Source organism: Biomphalaria glabrata, chromosome 4 (assembly GCF_947242115.1).
Source record: "Biomphalaria glabrata chromosome 4, xgBioGlab47.1, whole genome shotgun sequence".
NCBI classification, from domain to species: domain Eukaryota; kingdom Metazoa; phylum Mollusca; class Gastropoda; family Planorbidae; genus Biomphalaria; species Biomphalaria glabrata.
The window spans coordinates 24,224,334-24,243,821 of NC_074714.1; the positions used below are offsets into that span (position 1 = coordinate 24,224,334).

The following is a 19,488-nucleotide window of genomic DNA, read 5'->3' on the forward strand; positions in this document are numbered from 1 at the left end:
CTTTAAGTTTTGTTTATTTAGATGGTAAGTATGTATTGACAAACTTGCCAATAGAATCCAACTGGTAGATAGGCACGTTGCTACTAAGATCAACTATATACTCCTAATTTAGATGACAGTGTACTTAACAATCTACCCATATGTTACATCTTGTAATATAGGCTTACTACTTGAAATAAGCTGTTTATTAAGTGAGGGCATAAAAGTTGAAAAACAAAATACAATTTCAAGAGTTGGCAATGATAGGCCCATGTTTTATTTCATCATTGCGATTGTTGCCTTCAGAAGTTTAGCTGTCCCCAGTTTTGATGACCAGCTCTATCTGTCTGTCCAGCTGCTCAGTGCACTCAAACACTGGTGGGCAGGCTCCTGGTCCTTTGCAGCCCCTCACCTCACGGCAAATCTGGCCTGGCCTACATCCTCCGCACTCGTTGTTAGGCACACACTGAAAACTGGGGCATGGTGCCCTGATGCACCTGATACCTGTGTCGATACACACTTGACCTCTGGGACACGTTCCACATGGGTTTACCTATTAACCATGTAAAAAAACAATTCACTAGTATTCTAACCTATGTAATGTAAAAACAAATGTCTCATAAAAAAAAATACTAGTGCGCTTGAAGTCTAGAGTTAACAAAGTGTAATTAAAGGAAGTCTTTATTGAAATGACTGTTTTGGTCTCACCGGTCGGCACTCGTAAAGATCTCTGCAGTCACGACCAGGTCGTCGTCCATCGTCGCATGTGTTGCCAGTATATTGACAGTCTTCGTTGTCTCGGCAACCACGGGGGCAGGGGTTCTGTTTGCGCAGACAGCGATATCTTTAAAAGAGAAACAACAATTGGCGTTCTTTTCGTTGGAGAGTTTTACTTCAGAAGGTAATCTATCACTGGGAAATGTCTCAGCCTATGAACAAAATTGGTGCTCTTTTTTCTCAGTGGAGTTTAACGCCTCAGAGCATCATGGATTTTAAAAGAAACTTAGTAGCGATATAAAGCATTTTTGATAAGACGATCAACTGGCTGCTCGATAAGTCGACAACAGTGATCTTTCAATTCAGTGTCCTTGGCATTGTAATTTTTATCAAATTATTTCAAAAGCTTCCAATCTCGTTAGTTTTACGTTTTTTCTTTGGGCGCAGTTCACGTTGATCCAAATATAGCTTTTTTTTTTAAATTTAGCTATGTTACTGATTTAATTGCTTAAAAAGTCTTATCCTATTTGGCCTGCTCATGTCCATTTTGTTGTCTTTTACACTTGGGCTTCAACGATGAGACCAGTAAAACATATATATGTAATATATACTTTAATAACATGATCCATATACACCAGTGCATATAAGAAATTTGGACTATTTTTTTTGTGAATGTATTACATTATTAAAAAACAACAGCAATATGTCCAAAGACCCAGGCGACACGAAGGTTTCAATGAGACTAGTTTCTATTTAAGTTAAGTTGACATCACCTGTTGGAATAACGGCTTGGTACACATTCTTCATCTTCACGGCAATCCCAGCAGTCTTCAGGTAGGCACCTCTCTATGACAGCCTGGATACAAGCTCGCCCTGGTGGGCAGTAGGGAGACTCATAGATACACCTCGGACCTGGAACATACACAAGACTTCAATAAAGAACAAACAAAATATAAAAACTAAGCTATATAAAAGGAACAACTCTACATTTACAACTACATACCTCAATAATGTAGACTTTATTTCCCTTTTTATATATTAAAGAAACTAATTAGCTACCAATAAGTAAACTACTGACTGGTTACTTTTTAAATTGATACATAATTGTGGACAGTTCCATTTGATGTGAGATATGATTATTAATAAATAATGTTTACAATCATCTAGTTCTAAGTGTACAAAACCCCACATATTAAGCCCTTTTGCTTAATACTGAAGGACTAATCTCCCTTCTTGATTTAAAAAAACATGATTAAGTACCAGTAATTAAAAGACTGATTGGTTATTTTTTTTATTGATTCATGTTTTGTTAGGTACAACGAATAATCCTGCAAAATTTCAACTTAATCCGAGATTGGGTGTGGGAGAAAAAATGTGTTCAAACTTTTTACCAGACAGACAGAGTGAGTTTATATAAAAAAAAAAAAAAAACAACAAGAAAAAACATTAAAATACGAAAAAAAAAAAGACAATAACTCCTTTATACAACTCATAGAGCGATTGTTTTTCTTTTAATAAATGAATGATATAAAAACAATGGAAAATTTTTAAAAAGGATGTTAGATCTTGACCTAGATCTAGTTATCTAGCTAAGTTTAAATTTATTTCTTTTTTTGTTACTGCAAAAATTAGAACAATCGAGCTAGAGTTTTTTTCCGTGTTCCTAAAAAGCTAGTAATTCCTTTCACAACGGTATACTTTAACTGTTGAAATCGTTAAATCCGTTTTTGAGATCAGGAGACCACTCAAAATTCGCCCACCCACCCACTATGAAGTTCTGACTTGAATAAAGGTAAAAAAAAATAAATGGAATACATTCAGAAAAATAATTGTTCTGATAGTGCTTGTATGAGTACACTTAGTTAAATATTGATGTTAAAGTAACATCGTATAAGTTCAGACCAACGTTGCAATTTGAACCTTTACGACGGTATCGAAGTGTGTGTTCACATCAGAGTTGTTCTCTGTGGCCATGATGTTCACATCAGAGTTGTCCTCTGTGGCTATGATGTTCACATCAGAGTTGTTCTCTGTGGCCATGATGTTCACATCAGAGTTATTTTCTGTGGCTATGATAACGAAAGTAAGGGGCCTGTTGACCGAGTTGTCAAACACTTTGCTTAATAACATGGGGAGTTTCGAGTTTGAATCCGAATGACGTGATTAAATTTATTTTTTTCTAGACCTTTAGGACGTCCATCTCTAATTGGTGCTTCACATCGTAGGAAATCAAAGCGGTTGGTTGTTGTGTTGGCCACATGACACCCTTGTTAACCTTTCGGCCATACAAACAGTTGAGCTTTACATTATATGACTGACGAAACACAAGGTTTTAAAGGAAAGTAATTTAAATTATATAGACTGAAGGTGTAGATATAAATAAATGTTCAATTATATAGACTGAAGGTGTAGATATAAATTAATTTAAAAGTTTACATCTTTCTTTAATTGACATGTTTCTCGTCAAATTTGTCGGACATTTTATTAGTTTTTTTAAAAATGATTTAACTTTTTTAAAATTTGGAAACAAAACTTTTCTGTCAAAACCTCAACCTTTTTAGCTCCGCGACCCCCTAATACAATTTTTCACCAGGGGGCGACCCCCAACCAAAAAAAAAATTGTCATAGGTCTAGGTAAATGTAATTTAGCTAATGATTATAAATGGTTTTCAAAATGTATATATCTAACATTCATGATGTTAATTTATTTTTTACAAAAGTATCCTATTTATTTAGTGTAAAAAAAATAATTGTGTTTTAATTTTTTTAAAAGCAGATTTTATTATTGGTATTTATTTACTTTTCATTGCGTATTTATAATATTCACATTTCGTACATATTGTATAATTTAAAAAGTATTAAATCATGGAAACTGTTAAGACATTTCAAACACGTCAAAGTTAGTGCGAAGATTGGTTCTTGTTTTTATTTCACTAGTTTAGGAATTCACATCAAGTTTATTTATGATTTAGACTTGATCATTGACAGGCAGAAAAAAAAAACATGTCTCACAAAGATACAATGTTGGAAATGGAAGAGAAAGTCTTGAAAAATTGAGAACAGAATGACTGCAAACTTCTTCTTCTTCTTCTTCTAGCCAGCTTTATTGCTGCTGAGCTGTGAGCTCTTTTGCAGACTGTGCCAAGGAAAAAAGTGTGCTGTTTTCCATGACTGCAAACACTTGATCCAAAATTGTGTAAGTGACATTGAAGAGACATATTTAGATGCATTTCTATTGACATTACTAATATATGTCGATGAATCTTTAATGAGTTACAATGGATTCTGTAGCAAACATTGACATCCAGACCGACATCCAAGTATTCTTAGAGCACCATCTTTGCTGATACTACAAATATTTTTTCCAAGAAGTCTTTTACTTTTTCAAATTTAACCAACTTTGTCAGTTACATCACACGCTGTAGATGTCGTTTATAAAAGGTTTGCATAGAAACTTATCTGTAAAATCGCCATTACATTACAATATCCTAAGTATACCGGAACTAGTAATTTGAACAATTTACAACGCCTGTGGATTCATCAAGCTGGATGCTAAATATTGTAAAAGAAGTAGACATCATTCTCTTAATATCAGAACTTATCTCCTGTGAATAGTGTCATCAGGTATGGAAATTGCACTAAATTTATTAGTAAATTTGGCTCCAATCATAACGAGCAATGTCTTTGGCCTCTGACAAGAACTCCTTGGTAATAATGTGAGGTTTCAGAACTCTGGGAGCCACCAAAATAAGAAGCTTCATAGGCTGATATGTTTTAAATATGGTACTTGCCATCTGAGTAAAGTCTGAACTTTATCAGGATTCAAAACTAAACTACTGGATGTCGTTATCGGCAAAGCTCGGACGTTTGTTCGGCTTCAATACACACGTCAGAGAGAACTTCATTACAAATGCTGCCATAGTGGTCTTTGAATTCCTGCTTGAACTATTGAAGTAAAACTCAACCACCAAATGATCGTCATTCTCTTTTCTTTTATTATCATTCTTTTGTTCGAAGTCCTTGAGTTGTTCCAAAGTGATATTATTTACACTGACTGTCACAGATGCCATTATAGATTTATTTGTATATTTCACATTTAAAAGCTTGTGTGTAAATAGAAATATAAACCCTTGACTGAGCCTCAGGAATTACCCCACAAATCTAGATCCCTGACAGCGCCTCAGGTTTTACCCGAGACGTAATTACGATGTTGCAAATCTATTGGTTGATTTGAAAATAAATAAAGACATTTTTTAAAAAGAGTTAGCGCCAGAGAATTGACGAGAAGAGAAAGAAGGGAGTCGATGAAAGAAGTTCCTAGTATACAGTCGCGTTTTCTAAGAGCTCTGATTTAAAGCCTTTGTAAATTTATTTGTGCTTGTTGATCTGTAACTTGTACATAAGCTGTACTTACGTTTTATATTTAAATAAAGTTCCAAAGTTGTGTTTTAACAAAGAATCTTTTATAGTGAATCCTAGATCGTCATTTATTCAACTATTTTAATTCAAGTAAAATCCCCGGCACCACAACACACATCGTGACATCTGGCACTCCGACAAATAAAAGTTTATGGACAACTTCTAACGAAATTTATTCAAGATCTAGGACCAATTTCTAAACTCTTTAAAGGAACTTTATTCTTATTTAACGGAGGACATAATTTCTATGTTTAACAGGTCAGTTGGTTATCTATAATTCTTTTATAAAGATTTTCGTTAGAGTTACGTCTAACTCACGAAATCTATTATTATATGTTATGTAATTGGCAAAAGGAATAAGACCAATATACATAATAACTGGCATTATTAAAAGACCAGTAAATCAAATAACTGGTATTATAAAAAAGACCAGTAAAGCAAATAACTGGCAATATAAAAGACCAGTAAAGCAAATAACTGGCATTATAGTCATTATAAAGAAGACCAGTACATAATCATTTGTCTAGCACAAAGTAAACAGAAGACCAGATTTAACCAACTGTTAAACCAGTAAAAAAGTACTCGGCTCAATAGATCTATATATCGAAGCTTACGACTCCAGTGAAATACAATTTTACTGTCAAGCATTATTAGCAAATTGAGGCTTCAAGAACTTTGTCACTATATTATTATTATATCTGAGATAAAGCCAAAATCAAGATATTGTACATTTTGCTCCAATACAAGAAACAAACAAAAAAATTAAATATGGCTTCCGGTTCTAGAACACAACGACTCCTTGAATTGATGGAATTAGCAAAAGAGAAGCAAATTCCTAAGCCAGACCTGTGGGCAGAACGCCAAGAAGAGAAAGAATATCAAGAGCAAGAATCTGAAAAACGCATGCAATTAGAAGAAAAAAAATTACAAGACGCCGAAAAACAAAGGCAAGAAGCTGAAAAACAAAGGCAAGAAGCTGAAAAACAAAGGCAAGACGCCGAGAAACAAAGGCAACATGAAAAAGAAAAAATGGAATTCGAAAAACAAAATAAAGAAAAGAAAGAAAGCATCCCAACTCAAGGTCACTCAATTATGTTTGACAAATACAGATTAATGAACAAAATATCGGCTTTCAACGAAAACATTGACAATATGGACTCGTATCTCATAAGATTTGAAGAAATGGCTACAACATCCGGTCTACCTGAAGCACATTGGTCCAGCTCACTCCTCACCCTCTTGACTGGCAGAGCTGTCAACATTTGCTCACAACTGTCCATCAATGAACGCAGCACTTACTCTGATATCAAGGAAGCTCTACTGCGCCAATACGGAGCAACTTCAGCCAACTATAGAAAGAAATTCTATAATGAAAGGCCACAGCAAAATGATGATCCTCAAATTTTGTAGCTAATATGTCAATGTGGTTTGATAGATGGGTATCCATGGCCATAATAGAAGAAAGTTACCAAGCTCTTCGTCAACATATTATTATCGACAACATCACCCATGCTCACTCAGAAGATATTCAATCCTACATTATAGAGAGAAATCCTACTGATATCCATACATTAACCAAGATCATCAGACAATATAAAGCAGCCTATCCAAACAAGTCAGTCAAACCATCTGTTGAAGAAAATTTTGTCTGCTTTGCTCAAGACAAAAATGCAAGATATAAGTCAGATGACAAAATCAAATGCAACAAATGTCATAAACTAGGGCATTTCACGTCTCAATACCGCAGTAGAACCACAGAATGTTCATATTGCCATAAAAAGGGTCACCAAACTCATGAATGTTGGAAAAAACAGGCAGTCTCCAAAAATCAAAATTTTGATAGACCCACATCACCAACTCAAAGATACAGCAATAGAGAGCAATACAATCTCAACAAAGCACCTGGAAATAATAAACCAGATAACAAACCTCGCTACAGAAGTCACTCACAGGACTCCAGACCACAATATAGGCCAAACAGAAGCTCATATAACAGAAGCTATTACAATGAGCATTCAACTATGACAGTCATTGCAAAGTCCAATGGTCTCAAATTTTATCCAGGCTTTGTAGGAGACAAGAAGGTGGAAGTTCTTCGTGACACCGGAAGCACGTCCACATTAGTACATGAACGCTTCGTACACGCAAACCGTTTCACAGGCAACCACGCCCAAGCCACTGCCTTCAACGGAACTGTCAGCAAGTTACCTGAAGCCATCATTTATGTTACTACACCATTCTTCAGCGGTCAAACAAAAGCATTAGTAACACCCAATCTACCAGTGGACCTAATCATTGGAAACATAGAGGGAGTTAAAGAATGCACTCCTCAAGAACTTACTGAATGGACAAATGCCATAGAGCAAGGTCAAAAATGTTTGGCAGTAATGACAAGGTCCATGTCCAGACAACAAGAACATTTGGCACCTGAACAAGTTAGCCAAAATAATCACATGGCTACCTCAGTTACTCAAGTTATGCAGAATGCAACAGAACCAGTTACTAGTCCAGTAGCCAGCAACAATCAAGAACATTCAACATGGACACCCCCAGTTACATCAAGCCCATCCCTACCTGTCATAAGTCCACCTTCAATTCCCGAAAGTCCATTGTTGAACTTTGAAGAACAAGACTACATGCCCAGAGTCTCTAACAATGATACAAGAACTCTAACTGGTCAAACTGAAGTACATCAAGACAAGTCATATTTCACACATGATGACTTCAAAGAAGAACAGAAACGAGATCCAACATTACAAATACTTTATCAGAAGGCTCAAGCAAACAAATAGCTGAATCTACCAAATAAACCATACTTTCAAGATGGCCTCCTGGTGAAGAATGCCATGCATAAAGACAATACCATTCAGCAAATAATAGTGCCATAGAAATACAGGAAAGAAATACTGGCAACAGGACATAACATTCCACACGCCAGCCATATGGGTGTAGTCAAAACTAAAGCCAGAATCCTCAAAGAATTTTATTGGCCAAGTATCATTAAAGACGTCAAGAAATACGTGAAGTCAGGTCATATTTGCCAAGTCAAAGGACCTAAGAATAACAAATCACAGGCACCAATTCAAGATATGGAATTGACAGACAAGCCATTCCAAAAAGTCTCAGTTGATTTGATTGGTCCTATGCCAGTAGCTTCAGCAAGAAACCATCGATATGTCCTGACATTGATTGACACATGTACAAGATGGACAGAAGCAGTACCTCTAGTCAACATTACAGCGCTTGACATCACCAGAGCTTTGTCAGAGATATTTTCTAGAATTGGTTTCCCAGAAGTTATCCTCTCTGACAGAGGCACACAGTTCACAGCTGACATTACCAAAGACTTCATGAACATGTACCACATCAAGATGAAGTTCACAACGCCCTACCATCCCCAAAGCAACGGGCTTTGCGAACGATTCAACGGTACTTTGAAAAGGTGCATTTCAAAAATAGCACACGACAATCCGCAGAATTGGGACTTATTGCTACCAGCAGCTCTGTTTGCATACAGAGAAAGTCCTCAAGAAACCACAGGATTCTCACCTTTTGAGATGGTTTATGGCGCCAACCCACGAGGACCGATGGCAATCCTCAAAGAAGCTATTATTCGCCAAAACTCAATCTCATCAGAAACCAAGACAGCGTTTCAACATGTGCAAGATACCAGAAACATAGTCATATCTGCATGTGAAAAAGCAAATGAAGCAACAGCCATAGCAAACTCCAATACAAGAATGAGAGTCAATAGAAACAGAACACTGAAACAATTTGAAGCAGGAGATCAAGTATGTCTGTTACTACCAGACAAAAGCAACAGACTATTCATCAAATGGCAAGGTCCATTCTCCATACTCAGAAAGATACCAAAGATAGACATCAAAGTCCCCACCAGATTATGAGATAGACATACACAACAAAAAGAAAATCTATCACGTCAACATGTTACAAAAATACAACACAATAACAGAAGGTACCACAAGCCCAGAACAAAATGAAAGAGCCATATCATGTCTTGCAGTCATACCAGAAGAAAATGAAAATGACACGTCTGAATTTGACGACATCAATATGCCACAAACAACTACCAAACAAACTGAATTTTGGCAAGACATCAAACTCAATTCAATGACACCGCAAAAGCAGAAAGAACTGACTACCATTCTCAAAGAAAATTCAGACATATTTACAGATGTTCCAGGCAAAACGTCAATTGCGGAACACAATATAATACTTACTGATTCCAAGCCTACAAAAGCAAGACCTTATCCATTACCAGTACACTACTGAGACTTTCTTAAACAACAAATTAACCAACTATTAGAGCAAGGAATCATTGAACATTCCAACTCTCCATATGCCGCACTAATAGTTCTTGTCAAACGGAAGCAAACGAGAATGTGTGTCGACTTCAGACAGTTGAATAAAATAACCCAACTTGACTCATATCCTATGCCAAATCCTGAAGATCTTATGACCAAATTTTCAGAGGCAAAGTTCTTCACCAAAATAGACCTGTCCAGAGGTTATTACCATATACCAGTCAAACAAGAATGCAAACAGTTTACGGCATTCACCACAGCTTATGGGCTATTCCATTTCAACTTCATGCCATTTGGTCTAGTCAACGCCAGCAGCACCTTTAATAGAGCCATTCACAGCATACTAGGCAATCGCTCTGACACAGTGTCATATATAGATGACATTTGCGTATTCCATAAGACATGGAACGAACATATCAAAGGACTACAAGAAGTTTTCAGCATACTGAAACAACATGGTTTTACCATAAAGCCTAGTAAGGTAGAACTAGCCATGTCAGAAATATCCTTTCTGGGTTATAGAGTCAGCTACAATTCGCTGAGACCACAAGAGAACATTATTCAACGCATACTAGACATCAAAGTCCCCACCAGTAAAAAGCAAGTGAGAAGTATTTTGGGTCTGTGTAATTTCTACAGACATTTCATACCAGGTTACACAGCACTCATAGCTCCATTGATTGAACTCACCAAGAAAGGACAACCAACGAAGATTCCATGGTCTACAGAGTTACATACCACGGTTGAGAACATTAAAGCTGAATTTTCAAGAGACACTATTCTCAAACTTCCGAATCCAGAGAAGCAATTTTACCTCGCCACAGATGCTTCATCTTCAGCCATAGGAGCATGCCTAATGCAGAAATACCAAGACACTTCACAGAAATGCCAAGAGACTTTGCACCCAGTATTTTTCATCAGCAGGAAGTTGTCACCAGCTGAAACCAGATACTCAACCATCGAACGTGAATGTCTAGCCATTGTATGGGCCATAGCCAAGTTCTCCAGATATCTACTAGGTGCTCATTTCACACTCCTAACTGATCATGCACCACTAGCATTTCTGAACTCAAAGAAGTTAGCGAACAGTCGTTTAACTCGTTGGAGTCAACAACTCACAGACTACCAATTTGAGGTCAAGACAATTCCTGGACGTGAGAATGTCTTCGCTGACACACTTTCCAGATGTATTTAATTCTTTACATAATTGTGTATATATTTTTCTTCCACAGGTGTAGTATATCAGTTTTGTATTGTCAAATTTTAATTTTATCATGAAGCACCATGAAGAGAAGTAACTCATTCAATTCAATATTTAATTTATTCAAGTATTATGCTTTGTACAATTTTTTATATTGTCTCATTTTCATAACCACTTGAATAGTGAAACAGGTGTTCTAAGTCATCAATAATTTTGTTCTCATATACCTGACACTGCATTTACATTTTTTTTTTGTTATCTCCATGTTGACTTTATTTTTCAGAGCATTGTCATATGTTACCTCAACCATTTTTCTATAATTTCATGTATGGTATCCTGTGTATATTTAAACATTTTTAATACATATGAGCATTTCTATTACCATACAAATGCTAAATGGAGGGGGGGGGGGTAATATGTCACAGATGCCATTGTAGATTTATTTGTATATTTCACATTTAAAAGCTTGTGTGTAAATAGAAACATAAACCCTTGACTGAGCCTCAGGAATTACACCACAAATCTAGATCCCTGACAGCGCCTCAGGTTTTACCCGAGACGTAATTACGATGTTGCAAATCTATTGGTTGATTTGAAAATAAATAAAGACATTTTTTAAAAAGAGTTAGCGCCAGAGAATTGACGAGAAGAGAAAGAAGGGAGTCGATGAAAGAAGTTCCTAGTATACAGTCGCGTTTTCTAAGAGCTCTGATTTAAAGCCTTTGTAAATTTATTTGTGCTTGTTGATCTGTAACTTGTACATAAGCTGTACTTACGTTTTATATTTAAATAAAGTTCCAAAGTTGTGTTTTAACAAAGAATCTTTTATAGTGAATCCTAGATCGTCATTTATTCAACTATTTTAATTCAAGTAAAATCCCCGGCACCACAACACACGTTGTGACACTGACTATAATACGTGCCGTGATTAGATCTTCACCAAATAAATAATGATCCTGCATTGTGGTTTCGACGCATTGATGGACAGTCAATTCATCTGTTGAAAAAATTATTCTGCAACAACGGAGATGTGGTCTGTAGGCTAACATCTATCTTTGAATAACAATTATATGTGAGCTTGCTCTCCCAGAGCTATTTTTTAAATGTATTTTTGTTGTATAGGTTAGATCTATTTTTATGTATTCTATTTTTATAGGTTAGTGTCAGATTTTATAATTGTACTTTCGCATATTTATATAGGTTAGTGCGGGATAGTATAAAAGTGATGTATTACATGCTGTCTCTTGGACAGTTGACCAGTGCACGGTCAGTATAGCATCTATGTCTGTGTGATGAGAGGTCTTGGTGATCTTAAATGCTAGTAATTGTTTTCAATATTTTTATTCCTGTACCTGGGACGGCCTGTAAGTGTAGAAATATTTTATATTTTCTTTTACTAGATCTATGTCACACTGTGTGTAAATATGCTAGATATATTTTTATTTAGTTTTATTTTCTAGTTGGCAGTTTTTATTTTGAACATGCTTTAAAAGATGGCGGCGTCCATCAGTCCTGCTTTGAGTTTTCTAGATCTCATAGAATATATGATTTTGTATTTATAGTTTTGTATTATTATTATTACTGCTGCTATAGATTATAGCTGCTGCAATTACTCTGCTGTTTTAACTGCTGTTTAACTGCTGATTATAACTGCTATTACTCTGCTGTAACCTCTTGCTGTAGATCTAGAATCTAGTCTCTAGTGTTATTTTGTTTTTGTAGTGTAGCCTTAGTGGCTTAGTAAACTTAGTTATAGTCTGTTTCTGTTCTTAGTGAATGCTAATAGTAAGGTACTATGACTAAGGTGATCTTGTTTTGGTTATAGTTATGGGTTGGTTGTAGTAGTAGGATATTGTAGATCTAGACTAGTTTATTGTAGTGTGTTAGTGTAGATCTAGGTCTAGTGTAGTAGTTGTAGTGATTTAGTTAGATAGTTGGTTTGATCAGTTTGTGTTTGATAGTTGGTTCGGTAAGTTTGTTGTTATTTGGTAGTGGCGTACATTTAGAGGGTTTTAGATAGAGTTATTTTATTCAGTTGTAGTGGTTAGTGTATATATTATTTTATTATTGATTTATTTATGTATGTAAATAAAGTTTCGTTTTCTTTTATTTATCCTAAACTAAAGTTTCATTATTTTGCTTTCATTTAGTTTAGGTTAGTATGTTTGGTTACTTAGGCGACTCTAGCCCCTTGGTCGTAGACTGAGGTGTCACAGATTGAGCCCACCCAGTAGCGCTAACATCTGCCTACTGTTAAATAATTTAATGTTGAGCAGAAGAGAATATGTATCTTTCACTCAGCGCCTGCCTGACCTGCTCACATATAAAAACAAAAACAAAGAAGAACCAATAAAAATAAAACATGTCTACTTTCCAACAAAGATGATTCATTTACTAAAAGTGCCCTCGGTATCCTCTGGCAGTATGTCTTCGTTTATATATGTCACCCACACTTTTTATTTATATTTTTTTTCATTCAAGCTTGACGATCGTTTCATAATATGTTTAGTAATAATATAATTTGAGTAATGTCCCTCACCGTTACCAGTAGTTATGAGTTATGTAAATCTATATCCACTAGTGGTACAAATATGCTTGCTACAACACATTAGAAACAAAAAGATACCAAAAAATTGCCAACTCCCCCCCCCCAATTTTCCAATGGTCTTAGGCGACCCCTGCCAAATGGTCATTCGACCCTCAAAGGGGTCGCGACCCACAGGTTGAGAACCCCTGCCTTATAGGATAAGATGCTTGATCTATTTAGAATATAACATTTTACTGCGATTGCAGTTCATAAGTACAGACATGTTTTAAAAGATAGTTGAAAGGACTTTAATGAATCCTAACAAGTATGCACATAATCTTGGGGGCTTGGGTTAATTTATAAGTACAAGACATTTACCTCTACAGCAAATGTCATCTCCTGTCAGACCACGCAAACACGCTGACCCAGACGGACACGAGTTGTATCGTCCACGACACCTGAGTGCTGTGTAGTCCGAGGTTGGAGTTGGGCCATCCACAAGTAGCACATCCTGGAACCCTTGTCGTCTACATCGGCCATCAAGATCTGGGGGGGGGGAAGTTTTAGATGACAGTCCAAACGTAAATTTATTTTTAAAGGCTGTGTTATTTAATCAATGCTGTGGTATTATGAAATCATCAGGTAATGGTTATTCTTTGTCACAGACATGATTCGCTTAACAAGAAAAAAAAACAACATAACTATAACATTGCAGGTTTGTTTCTCTGAGCTGTGTGAGGTCTGCTGTCGCAAAATTCTTTGCTATTATTATTATTGTTATTATTAATTACTATTATCTTAAGGGTATGAAATGTGATTTCTGTTTAAAAAAAGGAGATGGGTTGTGCCGGATCAGACAGATAGTCCGACAAACTCTTGTAGGGGTAAATCTGAACTATTTGCACTTATCTTAAATAGTGCTCGAAATGTTCTTTTATACACAAAATAAACTTGACCTTTATTGACTGATATGTATAGCTTGAAATGTTTATAAACAGATTTGAAACACAAAATGAAATATGACGTCAAACGACCAAAAACTAGATTCCCTGCAAACTTCTGCATTTGCCATTGGAGACTTTCACGCTAACTAATGTCAAGGACGCTAAATTGAACGTCACTGTTGCCAACTAAACAACAAAGAATTGAGCTGTAATAACAAAACTATCCCAACGCTTGGCAGTTCAGCTTGACCTCTAACCCTCTTTATCAGCCCTAGCTTGTTGTTCAATTGTTTTTAAATAAGTTCGAAGTCCTAGAGTTAAAGTCGAATGTTTCCGCTGCTTTGAAATGATTTTAGTGCTACAAATGAAAGAGCCTGGAACATTAACGTCTGCAGAGTTAAATAAAGCTCAAACATGATCATGGAGGCCTACATTTTTGAGATAGCATAGATCATTAAAACTTACTTTATTTTACCGGATACACTATTAATAGTTTCCTTACTTGGATTTATGAGTGACCTCTGGACACACTGGACGGTCGGCTCACACTGTTGACACTTGAAGACCACACGACATTCAGTAGTAGCAGTACATTTGATAGTAGCACATGGATTGGTTATATTAATGGCTGGAGCTAGGAAATAATTCAAATAAAAGTTTTGGTATTTCTGAACAGATTTGAGCATTTCAAACCGTACTATACAAGACCAGAGAAAATGCAAGTTCTCCCTCATTCTTTAAGTTTGCACTGGCTATGGACCAACCACTTGAAGTTGAACAAAGAGTTATAAAAACAGGCAAAATAAATAAATTAATTATTTTAAAAAAATAAACAAATTGATGAACTTTCATCGTAAATGAATACTTATTTCAGTTTTAGCCAAGCTTAAAAAAATTCATTTGATATTAAAACATGCTAAGTATAATAATGTTTTCTTTTTTATTATCTTCGTAAATGCATGCATGAATATGACATGTTTTAAAAGATAGTTGAAAAGGCTTTAATGAATCCTAACAAGTAGGCATTACATTTGATGTATTTGGTATTCATTAATTTTAAAGTTGTTCATAACTAACATTTCACCTTCCTTTCTACACCACTCTCATTAACTTATAAAGTGCAACATCTTGAATTTCTACACATTAAGTATGCAACAATCATCATAATATTCAGCAATTAAACAATGTCAGGTGTCACTGGTATTCAGAATTCTTCAGTATTCAGCATTTCTTTCTTTACGTAATTGTTATTAACATAACAACTTCTATAACTTGACAATAAAAGTGTAAATACACCCCCTTTGACCAACAAGCTAAAAATAGACTCACGTGATAGGGGATTAGTGCACGAGTTGTAACCACACTCATTTCTACAACACTTTTGTAGCCCACTACAGTCATAGTCACTTCTACACACTGGGTCTCTACAGCTATACTTGGAGCTGCCGATCTACAAAAAAAAACAAAACAACAAACAAACAAAAACATGGCATTAGTAAGATATGGTATGGTACATTTTTTTTTAACATTCAATATATGTGTGTTTTAGTATTGCCAAAATCCTACAAACATCCAACATATTGACATCATATGTCAGGGTAGCATTATGTCACAAAAACTATCCAGAACTCTGATCCAAAGGGCGTGTTTGGAAAATGTATTTAAATCGCCTAAATCACTTTTTTTTTTCTAAAGACTAAGTAAGATGAAGGTATGTCAAAAAGGTCGTGACATTAGGTATTAAAACATCAGTTGCATTGACAGCTGGAGTCTAAAGCTGTCGGAAGGTCGTGTCTGTTAGCCGGAACATATTAATCATAAAATTGTCTGCAGCTTGAAGTATTTTTTTTTCCATTCACGGTTAAAACAAACTCTATCACACAAACACGAAGACTTGTTCACAAATTCTCTATATATTCAGTGCCAAATCTGTCTAACATCTAATGTTATTGAGCGCTTTAGCTAGATTATTTTAAACATGATTTTAGAAATATCAAACATGAATTTAGCCAACCAATAGTCTAAAATATTTCTTTTAACTTGCCAAAGAAATGGCAAACTATTTATATATGTAAAGAGAGAGAGAGAGAAATTAAACATTGAGAAAGAGAGAAAGGGAGAAAGTGATGGAACCTACCGCGGGGCACTGGCCAGGTTTCTGAGTTACTACAGCTAGTTCACATCTTCTGCCAGTGAACCCAGGGGGACACAAACAGTAGGGTGCGTCAGCTGGGGCAGTACAAACACCTCTGTTAAAGCACTGATAGTTAGCACAAGGGTCTGTAAAATACAAAACAGTTGATTATCTTTGCCAACATAATAGGACAGTGCCACGTACGTACTGATACATACAAACCTTGTAGTAAATATTTTATCACTACACATTAACAATTACAATTAACCCTAACGGTAGTATTACACATTTTATATTAACTTAATCCCTCTGTCATTCGCTTCACACTCTAGAATGGAATCAAAATTTTGCACAATTAGATCTATATATTATTGATGACAACACACAAATCAATAAAAAATAGAAACCTCAACTAGTAAATCAATTAGTGATAACTAATTAATTTTGTTTTAAATAGAAAAGGGGAGATGAATCATGAATATTGAGAGATGATGCAGAAATTAAACGGTGCTCTCCCTGTAACTTTTATAATAATAAAAAAAAAAAGCATCTCCCTTACTTCTAACTCCTTAATTTCTTTCAAATTAGAAAAAAAAAACATTAACAGCAAAACTGACAGTCTAACATGTCTAGGATATTGAACTGTATCATAACTACTGAAATTAAAAATAGTCAAATCTTATACCTACCTCTAATTATTAGCTGAAATATAGTAACGAAAATTGTATTATTATTCTGTAAAAGCTTATGACAATCTAAAAATTTTATAATGTAAAAGAGGTTCTTTACAAGTTAAGATATAAACAAGTCTTACAATTTTCAAATTTGTACCTTATAACAACTGACACTTTACACTGAATTAAACTCAAAATGTTTGATTTTTTTAAGCTTAATGTTATTTGTATAAAATGCTAAACATATGAAGAAACAAAGATTTACCGTGCTAAAAGTCGGCTGTCCTGCTAGAAATAAAATCTGCAGAGGATACAATTAACTACATCATTTCAATAAACAATATACCCAACGCAGTGACGCCCAAACTTTAGCTTGCGGGCTATATCTGGTCGTTAACGCGCGCCTTCCTCTTATATATTTTAAAGCCTCTGTTGTTTAAGAGTGCAAACAATGTAGTGGAGACTTTTGAAACCGGTTACAGAACAACATAGAACGACTGCAAGAACCACATAATTGTATTTCTCTACATACTGCCGACACCAAAAGTGGGATAATATTTAACAAGTTCGAAACATTGACAGCAACACTGCTTACATTATGTATAATATAGAGAATTGAATATAACGACACAAAACATAGTGAAGTCTATACATTACGATTTACTTATTTCTTACTTAGTAATGTCTTAACCTTATCTTCTTTTATCTTATAGACTACAAACGATACTTCAAAAAAAAAGAAGATTATTATGCCCATTCTCTGATGGCACTAAGGAAGAAGGAGCACTTGCATGAATTTGTTCCAGCGTATGGAATAAGAAATCTGCCTCTATATTTGTGTCTTTCTGAGTATGTAATTAGGTTTTGTTTTTCTATTTGTCAATTAAGTAAGTGTTTGATGTATTATTGCTACTTTACTTTGTATCTACTTACAGAAACACGGAATATCCAGTTTGGTGTGGCCATTGTTTTCTAAAAGAATACGAATTGAAAAGAAAATAATAAAATCATTATAAAAAGTTATTTTGAATAATATTTTGAAGCTATGCTGAATTAACTGAGACTATGTGAATAAAGCTATGTGAGTTAACTATAAAATAGGGTATCTAACAAAGACTACAACTAAAGTTGTTGGAATAAGACAATGAAAATACATGTGTAATTGAGATTCTATTAAAGCCAATATCATAATTATTGCTGACTAAGTGTGAGATATTTCTAGTCTAGAGTCAAACAGTACAATCTGTATTTAGCTCACCATTGAACCTACGTGTTCATCACCTATATAAATCTTAACACTTTCTCTCCTAACTGACGATACCAGCGTTGATTCCACCAGAATGTGGTAAATAATTACGGAGAGAAAGAGTTAATGCAACAACATAAGTGACATAAACCGCCCATCAGATAGCCGTTAACTCTTTATATCCGTAATATATATGTTCTTCATTTTTCACATGTGTACATTCTACGCTGTTATGATTGAACTTCAATAATGTTTTTGTTGGTAATCAGTAAACGTTACTTTTAATATAGAATTATAGGAGAATGAATGCTGTTTTTATTTAACACAAATACAAGTGTATAAAGCCGAAAATTAGTTTAATTTAATGGTGTCAAATCAACGATGGTATCGTTATTTAGGAGAGAGAGAGAACTAAATCGAAAAGAAGATAAGACAAACTAAAGATTGTTAACCCTAAGTGTTAATGTGTTACTTATAGACATGTTGGAGAAAACACAATAGATCTATAGAGATAGTTTCCTACGTAGCTATGTTACCTGGACTCTGGTGACGGGACGTAAAACCCAGCCTCTACTGGCCATGTCGATGGATTTACTTCAGCTAAATATATCACAGAAAGAGACAAATGACTTTGGCCTTAAGGAATGGTCACGTCAAAGCTGTCAACGCTGTTATTCCTTTTTTTTTTCTATAACACTGTATAAAAAATATAACTATAACTTATAAAAGCGTCATTTAAAAAAAAATTGTACTTGTCTGTGTCTGAAAATGCAAGCAATAAAGTTGTACACACTAGTTTGAGAACTAGAACAGTTGAGCTGAGCGCATGCTCAGTTCTGTACAACACATTGGAATAGACAAGATGTAATGAAACAGTTGGATACCTAAATGTGGGGACGATGTTGGTTGGCCTGTTATACTTTCATATTATGTTTAACCAGGCCACTAATATCTTATAACAGAAGATGTAAGGTGCCTATTAAATCTTCTATATAAAAAACCCCAAAAGCTGAATATATAAATACAAAAAATATACATACTTAATTATTACCAATAAAAGTGCATGATATAGGAAAACCTAAACTAAATAAACATCATGACATATACTAAAAATTTCATTTTTGTTTTATTTGTTTACGAATATCAGGGAATACTTGTCATTCTTTTTTTATCAAAAGTTCCTAAGTAAAGCAATATGACTTACAAAAGGGATTTTAGTTTTTGAGATATCTTCATATCTTATATAATACTGTTACGAATCTCACTATCCAGGCTCTCTGCAAACTGCACCATATACCACCAACTTAAAGAACTTGACAACT

At 34.9% G+C, this 19,488-nt stretch overlaps 1 protein-coding gene and 1 long non-coding RNA gene across 2 annotated transcripts; both read right to left on the bottom strand.

Moving 5' to 3' along the window:
• Positions 1–224: 224 nt before the first annotated feature.
• On the bottom strand, positions 225–16,873 carry LOC106053973 (neurogenic locus notch homolog protein 1-like). Its single transcript, XM_056027522.1, has 8 exons — positions 16,864–16,873; positions 16,250–16,392; positions 15,442–15,562; positions 14,615–14,746; positions 13,547–13,714; positions 1,470–1,608; positions 688–823; positions 225–532 (listed from the first exon to the last, which is right to left on the bottom strand). The coding sequence occupies exons 1-8, from the start codon at positions 16,871–16,873 to the stop codon at positions 290–292; spliced, it is 1,092 nt and encodes a 363-aa protein (XP_055883497.1). The 3' UTR covers positions 225–289.
• Positions 16,874–17,181: 308 nt separating this feature from the next.
• Positions 17,182–18,828, bottom strand: LOC129925856 (uncharacterized). Its single transcript, XR_008777583.1, has 3 exons — positions 18,703–18,828; positions 17,854–17,892; positions 17,182–17,221 (listed from the first exon to the last, which is right to left on the bottom strand). It is a non-coding gene; the product is annotated as an uncharacterized LOC129925856 (long non-coding RNA).
• Positions 18,829–19,488: the final 660 nt, after the last annotated feature.